Below are 10,953 nucleotides of genomic sequence, written 5' to 3'. Positions count from 1 at the left end.
CTGTCCCCGGAAACCGGGGACGTCTGTTCACACTACCGTAGCGGTGTCTAGAGTTTTGTCCATACTGAAGTGTATTGAGGACTTTGGTAGTGCAGTTTCTGCAGCAGAATGTCACTGTTTAGAGAAGGACCTGGTTAGGAGTTATGGTACTACATGTAATTATGATTTCACATTTATTGCTGTGGAGTTTTATGCAGCCAGTTTCTAACATCTGCGGGGCAGGTGGAGCACGTTGAGCAGGTGGACGGCAAACAGGGTCTCTGAGAAAACACGACACTTTTGTTGTTGCCCCCATTGCTCATGAGTTGAACTCAACGATCTAAGACTTTTTCTATGTACACACAAGGCTTATTTCTGTCAAATATAGTTCACAAATTTGTCTGAATCTGGGTTAGTGAGCACTTCTCTTTTGCAGAGATAATCCATCCACCTCACAGGTGTGGCTTATCAAGATGCTGATTAGACAGCAGGATTATTACGCAGGTGGGCCACGCCAAAATGTGCAGCTTCAAAACCAGTCAGTACCTGTTGTTATGGTTATGATCTGTAATGGTTATGGTTAGGGTTCATCCATGAGGAGAACACCTCTCCAAAGTGCCAGACATCATTGAATGTGAGCATCTGCCCACCCAAGTCGGTTACGATGACAAACTGCAGTCAGGTTGAGAGAGAGATGGATGAACCCCAACCCGAACACCAGATACTGACTGGTTTTTGGACCCCCCCCCCCCAAATACAGTAAAACTGCACATTTTGGCGTGGCCTTTTATTGTGGCCAGCCTAAGGCACACCTGTGTAATAATCCTGCTGTCTAATCAGCATCTTGATAAGCCACACCTGTGAGGTGGATGGATTATCTCGGCAAAGGAGAAGTGCTCACTAACGCAGATTTAGACAGATTTGTGAACAATATTTGACAGAAATAAGTCTTTTGTGTACGTAGAAAAAGTCTTAGATCTGAGTTCAGCTCATGAAAAATGAGGGCAAAAACAAGCGTTGAGTTTATAATTTTCTTCAGTGTGTGTCGCGTCACCTACATGCATGTGCATGCACGAGGCAAACAAACAGAGACCCACTCAGAAAAAAAGCTCCACAGTGCTACAGAAGGTCAAACATTTCAGAGGGAACCTTTAAGGAATAGTGCGTTCAATTTGTACTCGGACACACAGATTTTTCAAAGTCAAAGTCGGAAACACACCCCAAGCTAAAATCCAACATGGCTGCTCCGTGCATCAACAGTGAAAGCTCTAGTAACTTACTTATAAGCAGTTGTGTTATTTGTGTCTAGCTAAATCAGTCGTACACTCAGCGTTGTCCATATTCTATCCATGGACATGTTGTTACGCTGTTTGTATGAACATAAAACAGCGTGATGTGTTGTTATAAACTTACATGGCTAACAATGGCTAACCCAGCTAGAGCTAATGAAAACGATGAAACTGACTTGTAAATGGGACGCATTCCCGTCGGGTGTGATTTCATCCCCAGCTTCCGAGGTAAATGGAACGCACGGTTTAGGGTGTTAAGCACTTTTCATTTTCTAAAAGCATGTTAGTCTACTGTGACTAGTCACTAAGGATTTGGGATAACCTCTGAAATATCTTTGACCAAAAATGATAAAGAAAATTGTGACATAAGAACCCTATAACTGAGCAGTCAGACAGTACATGCCATTGTTATACCTTCAATGTATAACTACTCCTAATTTATGCTCCTGTCTCTTGAACTAAATTTGTCAAAGTTGTCCTCCTTCACATAAGACTGGGCCAAGGAGATGTGTATCCACACAACACATGTAGTATCACGCACATATTAAAAGACAGATTACAGCTATTCCTGAACAGTTTTATTCATTTCATCTCTAACTGCAGACACCTCTAGTTTGAGAGAGAGGAGTGTTTTCACATTCAATTAGACAGCGCCTTACTTCAGTTCCCCATCTGAAAAGGTCGAGGCTTTAGATAAGGCAAGAGGAGCAAAACCTGCAAGCAATAGAAGTCAAACAGTTACAGAGTACAACCTGGATTTAGACATATTTGAAACATATTGTAATCCATACAGTATGATAAACCAAAAGGGCATGTAGTATAATACCAGATGAATGTACATCAATTTCCAGACTGAAAAGAAATGGCCCCAGATAGCTAAAAAAAAAAACAGAATAAAAGAATTCCCTCCCCAATTGTTTTAAATTCAGAACCAGTGATGTCCCCAGTGGGTCACCTCTCCTGTCAACCCTGAACAATCCAAAATCATCAAAGGTGATCTTAAATCTAGATATCCCAATGCATTATGGCAATGGTGAAGTAAACAAAATATGGTCTGTGGAACAAAATTTAAGGCTGATCTCCAAGTTGTTCCCCCCCCCCCCCCCACAAAGCAGCGGCTACATGTTTTCACCACGTTGTTTGAGAGGATATTGTTCTCAGCTTTATTCAGTCAGTCCAGTTCATGAAAGTACCAAGAATGCGGTGAAAAAAAACATTTTAAAAAGGTACAACAGGCATCCATCCACCTTCCCCTCTTCATCCGGGTATGTGCAACAACAGCGCCAAGTCGTTTGGTCCCTCTTCCAAAAAAAAAAAAATAAGTACCAAACCATTCCATTACAAGTGATTGAAATCTGTTTATAGCAAAGTTACATAAAAATGGCACAGTCACACAGAAAATAAGACATTGATAACCACTATATTATCTGAAAGTAACCCATTGCAGCTCCTTATCAAACCTCACGCCCAGTCGGATTCTTCCCCGCACCGCCTACTTGTACGTGTACATATTAGCAGAGGGAGGATGCGATGACCTAAATATATTTTCCTCCAATAACTTGTGCTGTAACATCCAGAAAGAACGCAATGGATATTGAACGACACAGAACTGTTCTGTAAGAGATAGTGTGCATGCATTTCTAAAATGCAAACCTTAATCCCAGTTGATGCTCATACCCAGTGCCACACCTAAAAAAAACAAAAAAAAAAACAACTAAAATCCCGTTTTACTAGTAATTCTATTCATATATATGTATATATATATGGTATATATATTTTACATTTTTGTGTCCCTGTTAAAAGTACCTTACATCTTTCATATCATTTACATTTAGGACTGGCTACTGTCTCAATCAATCACAATAATATGACCCATTGGACAATAATTTCAGGTACATTCAGGACTTTCTGTGAAAAGTCTTACAATTTTCTTTACAATTCATTAAAAATACAGAGGAGCAAAAATATTGGTGATACTACAGTCCACTGTCCTGCAGAGGCTGCAACCGTAGCGCAATGGAGTCTTTCTTCTACACAGCTAAAGATAATTTCACACGTCCACCCCCTCCTAAATGCTTCATTCTGTACGTATCTCTGTCTCTGGCCTCTGCATGGCCATGTCAGTCTGGATAAAGGCTCCCTGGCCCAGTGCTGTGGAGTACGCCCTGTTGCTGTGGCTCACTGTGAACCCGGGGGCGGGATAGGAGCTGGAGCCTCCACGTTTTTGAACCGGGGCCGGAGGCTGAGGTACTGGGTGGTAATCGTCCAAGTTGTCGTAGTGGGACAGCGCTGGCTTTGGGCCGTGTTTCTGATATGAGAAGTCTCTGTCCAGGTCGGGGTTGCCCTGGCTGTAGTGCTGCTGCTCCCGGACGCTGTGGGACCGCTCCACTTTGGAGCGGGCCTGTTGTTCCCTGGGCGCCGACGCCTGGTCCTCTGTACTGTGGTAGCCGCCCGACGGTTTCGCTTTACCCTGGTGGTGGTCAGAATCCGGGCCCTCGTAACGTGGCTGGAAGTTCCACTTGTTGGGATACTCCTGCTGCCAGTGTTTAGACCTGCTGCCGTCCCCGCCCAGCTTGTCGTCTCCGGTCTCGTACTTGGCGTCGTGCCGGCTGCTCTCCTGCTGATGGGACAGACTGTGGCTCAGAGTAGCTGGAAGGGAGTGGGAGGATTTGCACTTCTTGGTACTGCTATGCTTGCCAAGGCCGTCTGACTTGTCGCCTACTGCGCTGCCCTGGACATGCTTGTCTGTCTCCATGTACATGAGGACGTCGGCGTCTGACGCCATGTGTCTGGGCAGGTAGCGGCCGTCTTTGCTCTCGGCTGCAACCAGCACAGCTTTACCCGGGTCGGATTTGCTGCGCAGGTGCAGGGTTTCATAGCTTGGTATGTCTGCTGGTGCAAACAAGCCGACGTTGTCATACTGAGAGAGGACAGGGCCTTTGATCTTCTGTCTGGCCCGGCTCTCCCTGCGGATGGAGTGCATGCGGAGCCTTTCAGACTCCTCGGGGCTCCAAACGAGGTAAGCAGCAGCTTCCTTGGTTCCATGACTGGGGGGCATGTCCCTGCTCACAAAGCTGTGCTCCTTGCCAGGTGGGATGACATGGCGAGCAAGGTAGTGGTACCCGGTCGCCTTTCCACCCGGTTGGCCAGCAGCGGCTCCCGGATCTCGGCTGCCATGGGAGGGGAGGTGTCGGACCCGGATGGTGCCGTAAGGGTCAATGTCATAGTAAGGCGCCTCCAAAGGGCTCGAGCCAGAGTATGGACTGTAGCGATACTGCACACGTCCATTCTCAAAGTAAGGCTGCAGCTGGGTGACGTGGTAGTCGGCCTGTGAGGACTGCTGGGGGGGCTGCTGGTAGGCTTTGCACGGATACATGGGTCGATGGTAGAAGAAAATCTCGTCATCTGGGGGAACTTCAGTCCTTTGGATGGGCACTGAGCGGATAGTGGAAGGAACGTGGAGTGAGTGCACTCGGCGAATGGTGGGATAGCCTTGGTTTCTGTCATGGCTATAACCCTGATTCCCCGGCCCCGGAGACACGTACACACCGCGGGGGTTTCCTCGTGACTTCATAGAGTGGTGGTGGGACCTGGGGCCTAAAGTGCTGTATCTGTTGTCTAGTCGGGCACTGTAAGGTATCTGAGGCTCTGATTTGGACACGTAGGAGAGGTGTGGAGGGACGCTGTCGGGCCGGAAGTGGTGTGGCACGGACTGCGGGCCCAGCGGAACCGGTCTCTGGTGGTAGTATGCAGCTCCGGGAGGCTCAATTAATTCTCCTTTAGTGTGGTACAGATAGGCTGGCTGGTGCGTGGAAGATTTACGAGGAGAAGGGGGATGGTGAGGCAGGGCAGCCTCCGGATGGCAAGGCACCGGGCCTTCCCCCAGAACATAGGAGGCTTCGCTTTGGCTGAGTGCGGCTGTGGCCAGTTTGCTCTCTATGGTGCGGACAGGAGGGGCTGGAGGTGTGGGTCCGTACACGTTGTGGTACTTTGCAGACTCTGTACAGGGCTGTACTGGCTTTATGGCCTCCCAAGGCTTCTCAAGAGGCTCAGCAGAAGTGGGGGCCACTCTTGCGCTGGCCTTCGAGGGGAGCTGAGGTTGTGTTTGGGGTTGGATCTGGGTCTGAGGCTGTATCTGAGCTGGGCTCTGTTGCTGTGTTTTTTGTGTTTGATGCTTGGGCAGCGAGACTGCATGCCTCTTGGGCTTTTGAATTGCTGGAGGTGGCTTCTCTGATGGTTTTGGAAGAACTGGGGGGGGTTCAGTCTCCTCTGGTGTGACCTGTGAACAAACAAAACAGACCCTTGTTTATTGAGGAAAGTCTACAAAAAACAGCCAAGCATTTGTGCAGCGGGACAAGAGGTTTTAATATTAAAGAAACTACGCACATGACAACCCCCATGGCAAATGTTTTGACACATTTGGTATTTTTACTGTATGCCACACACATTTTTTCCCACTTACCAGCGGCAGTAAAACTGTATTTCACACCATGATGGTTAAATTTGCAATTAATCCGCTTTCACCTGCGTGGTGAACTGTAGAGGCGGTCCGCTACACTGCTGTATATTCAACATCACTGACAATTTATTGATAATAGAATGTAGTTCAAAATTAAAAAACGTTCCACTTCATAATGCTTTGTATTCATAACACTATTTTATTACTGTACAAAGTAGCTGTTAAAAACAGGAATAGCAGTTCTCATATGTAAATTTACAAGTCAAAATGTGCTCCTTTAACTATAAATATGTGCCTAAAATTGATCAGAATGCAGGAAATGAATTCTTTGACGGTCAACATTTCATGGGGGGAGGACCCCCAGACCCAACACTTCCTGTGCCCCCCCCCCCCCAAAAGCCCATCCTGAGCCAGGAAAAACCCTGGTAGATAGGGCCAAAATACCCTTCAACTTAGCTGGCCAGAGGTAAAGACAATCCACCTTCCAGTTCCTTCCTTTCTAAAGCTAATTAATTAACATGCTATATCTATTGAGGTGTAAAAGTATCCAGATACCAAAGATGGCAAAATAACTCACTTCCCATACTCAAGCAGAAGTACAGATACTTGTTAAAAAATACTCTGGTAAAAGTAGAAGTACTGACTTAACTTCTTTACTCCAGTAAAATTAACAAAGTACAGGCTTGGAAATTTACTTAAAGTATAAAAGTAAAAGTAGCCTTGCGAATGAGAAAATGAACTGATAGCTAGCAAATCTTTGAACGTGGAGTCTAATAATAATAATAATGAATGTATATATAATATGTCAGGCTCACGATGTTTTCTTCATTTTCAATCATGTTGCCGTCCATAATACTATGTTGACGTTACCGCCATCAATCCGCAATGATTTGCCGCCGAATCTGTCGAGTCGCCTTATAGTGGTGCAGAAGTGCAATGTGTATTCCCATCTAATTCGTTTCAACTGAAATGATTTGAAACTAAAGTAACGAGCCAATTTTGCAAAATGTAAGGAGTAGAAAGTACCGATATTCGTGTTAAAATGGAAGGAGTAAAAGTAAAAAGTCGGCACAAAAATAATTAGTAAAGTAAAAATATCTGAAAAATCTACTTGAGTACACTAAGTATTTGTTTTTCTTTACTTCCCATCTCTGCTAGTTGCGGTGACTTCCTAGGGTATCTAATGGTTGCCTGGCAACCTCACTGTGATGACAAGACTCCAGGAAGACAAAGATATAACGTGTTTTTTAGTGAGTTTTACAGGTGCTGGTAGGAGGCTAGGCTTTTCCCAGTTTCCAGTCTTTTTTCTAAGCTCTTAATAACTAGCCAACATAAGAAAGTGATATGAAACATACCTCAGGAACAAGCTGGGGTAAGACTCTAGTATCTTTGCAGCTGCCACTTGGGAAGGTGGCTGGAGTGGTACCAGATGAGCTGGGACGGACTGGGGTCTGTCCTGGGACAGGCTGCTGCCTTTCGGGACTTTTCCTGATTGGAGAAGTCAGGCTGGTTGAACTGGGGCCTGGAGCACACTTGTAAAAAGGAGTGTCTGGGGGGGTGGAGTCTGTTTCTGGCTGTGTTGCAGGTGGAGTTGTAGAGGACTCGGTCCTGGCTGACGGCTTGGTAGTGGTGCTGGTAAACTCTAGAGGCTGGGGTTTGATTGTAGGACTGGAAGTGGAGGGATAAGATGACGCTGAAATGACAGTTGGAGCAGCGCTGTGTGGAGGCGGGGAACTTCCTGTTCCCGTTCCCTCAGAGGAGGAAGCGTGGAAATGTGGGACCCGAGGATGTGACGTGTCCTGGAAGTCAGAGACCTCCTGTTGCAGCAGAGGGGACAGCGGTGTGGAAGGCTCAGAGGATCTGGACTGAGACTGACTGGAGACCTGCTGGGCAGACTCTGCCAGGGCCAGGGCCAACATGCGGGCAGCATTTTTAGGAGGGGGAGGAGGAGGAAGAGGGGCAACAGTGGGAATTGTAGAGCTGAGGGAACGAGGGGTGAGGTCCTTTGACGAGTCCGGAGCTACGACTCCTAGCAGGGACACAAAAACACAAGGGATCTATAGTTGAAGAACAAATAAGCAAGAGAGCAGTAGGTGAAGAGAAGAACTGACAGCAGGCAGGCAGGCTGGTTTTAAGGTGCTTCAAGAGTGGGAAAGAGAGGAGAAGTTAAGCGTGGTGCTCAGGCACTATATGAAACTTCCATACAAACTAAACCTACAAAAAAAAGCAATTATATAATTAACAGCATGGCTTGTTTTATCGGCATACAGTAGTGTGAACAAAACAGTGAAGTGAAGTTGTGAACATGCCAAAAAATACACTTTCCATTCTTTTTAACCTGGATCCTAGTTGTGTCTCTGATGGGAACAACAATCTTTAAAATTGGTCCAGTATTAAGCAAGACCACTGCAATGTGACCTTAACGGGCAAATGCGCACCTATTTCATCCATATTCTAGGTGTCTGACAACATTATGAAAAGGATCCCTACAGAGGTCGACCTTTTTCTTTTTTTAAAGCGCAAGATCACTTTTTTAAACATTAAAAGGTCGCCAAACACACCGGACTCTAAAAAGCCGTCTTGGATCTTCTTTCCACTGTTCTAACAATCACCACTCTGGTTTGGTTGAAATAAACCCCTTATTCACCCATTTACATGTGGATATGTGCTGGCTCTACACACGCTAAAAGTAGTGTTTATTTACAATGGAGCCTGGTGAGTTTGGCATTGGCGATTTCGGAGCTGTTTGTATTTATACCAAAAGGATTTTACTTTTTACAAAAAACGGTCTCTCTCTGTAGGGATCCTTCCCATAATGTTGTCAGACACTGAGAATAATAATCTGAGCCTGTCAGCGGCAAAAACAGAACTTTAGTGGACACAAACGGACGGTGCACAGTTGGCCTATAAGTTTACAGTGTAGCACGGTTCACGGCTGCATTCTCGCTAAATGCTGAACCAATCTTGTTCACATTAGTCACTCAGACACCAATGCATGGGAAAATAGGGTAAAAAAAAAGAACTTTAGAAAGGTCATTCTCTGCTCTCTACCTTGGTCCTCTTGGTTGCTGGCGGCTGGCGCCTGCTGTATGCTGTCCTCTCCCTTCAGCTCTCGACCGTCCACGCTGTCGCAACCCGTCAGCTTAGAGTGCAGCTCCATTTGGAAAGCTTCGCTTAGCGAAGGCTCGGCTGCCCTCAGCAGCACACTGCCCATCAGGGGAGGAGAGTCCTTGGCTGCAGGAGGAGGAGATAATGGCTGTGGAGAGACAGCCTTTCCAGTTGTATTTTTGTCAGGACTCTTAGTAGAGAAAAGCTCTGAGGTGGCAAATGGTGTTAAACTTGTGGTCTTTCCACATTTAATGGGCGACACGGCCTGTGTTGGTTTATCGCTGTAAGAATAGGAAGTAGGCAGTTTCTTGCTTTCCACCTTCTCTCCAGCGGCCAGGAATAAGTCTGTGGACAACAAGGGGGACATCAAGCTACCCAGGAAGGTAGCAGAGATGAGGTCAGAGCCATTGGTCTTGCCACAGTTACTTCCGGGGCTCCTCTTTAACGTGGAACCCTCAGCCCCAGCGGGTGAGTCATCCAGGGGGAAGGGGTAAGAGGTATCGGGGAGACTGCATTGGAAAGACATGGGGTCAAAGTCCAAGGTGGCCATGCCGATGTCTGGCGGGCTAAGGTCCACATCTTCACCTGCCGAGCGGGGAGGGGAGATGAGGGCCGGCACACAGATGGGCCCGTCGTCTCCGTCGCTGTCCTCCGTAGTGCCCAGGTTGTCGTAGGAGTTGCAGTGCTGTCGGCTGTCCAGCAGCTCGCCGTTAAAGGAAGCTGACAGGGCGTCGCTGCTGGAGCGCGGCCGCCGAGGACGGTACAGCTTGGACTCTCCTGAAGGAGGAAACTAATATATTTAGAAACCATTTCTTTTAACAGGCCCTAAGCACAACAGTAGGCTTCACAAGAAAGAACATTTGAAATATGTTACATGTATGTATATGTTATTAGCAACATTTACTGGTTAAACTTGGTATGCTTTGTTAAAGGGAACTGGAAGACCCAAATGATTACCTTCAACATTGTGCAGGGAACTCAGTGACTCTTCACTTTTGGCTGATCTTAATGTTGCCGTGTCTCCTCTGCCTCCTGAAACAAAGCCATTAAAATGCTTAAGCGTTCAGCCTTGTTTCTGCAATTAAGCTCTTCTCATTGCACAATGGTAAGGTGAAAATGGGACTATTTTCCTTCCACGTGAGGACGAAGGACTCACCAGCGAGAGCCATGGCCTTTAGTTCATTGGGCTCACTGGGGTTGCGGGGCAGCTTGCGTTTGGACATCGAGGAAGACTTGCCCAGGTTGAAGAAAGAACGCCAACTACCCACAGGAGACTTCTTGGATTTAATGGGAGGCCTCTTCCTGTGGTTAGAAAATGGCGGTGGAAAAGTAGGCCAAGAAAAAGTTACTTTTACCAACTACTACAATACACATCTCAGTGACAACAATCACATTTATCGTTTTTAAGTTGCTATTTAAACAGCATCTCCACATTCAAGTTTGAAACTGGAGACTTCCAAGGGACTTATTACCAAACCACATCAGAAACGCCCCCCACACCGTCACTAAAAAACCCTCAAATCCCACCTTTTCAGACTTGTTTTCATTTAAGACTAATCTAATTTTATTTCTAGTGTCTTTATCAAATGACTACTGCTTGTTTTATTTTTATTTGTATCTAAAGCATCTTTGAAGACTTTGACATGTCTTCTTCTTATTATTTATTATTATTATTATTAATATTATTATTATTATTATTATGTGCTGTAAGATTCTTGCAAGCAAGTGCAGGAGGGAAATGACTCTGCCTGCAGGCTCAACAGCAACCAGCAGATGGAGCCACATTCCAATATTATTCTCTAAGCCCAAATGACATTAAAATGCACATCTTTTGCAACAAAATCTACAGTAGATGTGCACTATAACATAAATATATATCTGAGAGTGTAGTTTTATATTGATTGGTCTGAAGACAAAGTTGTCACAAAATGGTGTATCAGTAAGAGGAGTTAACAAACCTCTCGGTGGGAAATTCAATGACAGTGTGGAACTTTCCCTGCAGGGCCGCCGGACCTTCGCCCACCTCGATGTATTTGCTGTCTTCAGTGACTGGAGAGTTGATCTGCGCCTGGGTCCTGGCCTGGGCCTCCTCCAGACTCAGGAGTTTAGTGGAGGGCG

The 10,953-nt window shown here is 46.0% G+C and overlaps 1 protein-coding gene across 1 annotated transcript; it reads right to left on the bottom strand.

The window, feature by feature from the left end:
* Positions 1 to 1,828: 1,828 nt before the first annotated feature.
* Positions 1,829 to 10,947, bottom strand: LOC116700142 (rho GTPase-activating protein 32). The gene is made up of 6 exons (XM_032533066.1): positions 10,794 to 10,947; positions 9,992 to 10,137; positions 9,793 to 9,867; positions 8,779 to 9,612; positions 7,083 to 7,756; positions 1,829 to 5,547 (listed from the first exon to the last, which is right to left on the bottom strand). The coding sequence occupies exons 2-6, from the start codon at positions 10,056 to 10,058 to the stop codon at positions 3,346 to 3,348; spliced, it is 3,852 nt and encodes a 1,283-aa protein (XP_032388957.1). The 5' UTR covers positions 10,059 to 10,137; positions 10,794 to 10,947; the 3' UTR covers positions 1,829 to 3,345.
* Positions 10,948 to 10,953: the final 6 nt, after the last annotated feature.

The sequence above is a fragment of the Etheostoma spectabile genome, chromosome 13, assembly GCF_008692095.1.
Source record: "Etheostoma spectabile isolate EspeVRDwgs_2016 chromosome 13, UIUC_Espe_1.0, whole genome shotgun sequence".
Taxonomy (NCBI): Eukaryota; Metazoa; Chordata; class Actinopteri; order Perciformes; family Percidae; genus Etheostoma; species Etheostoma spectabile.
This window is presented reverse-complemented; position numbering and strand designations above follow the sequence as displayed.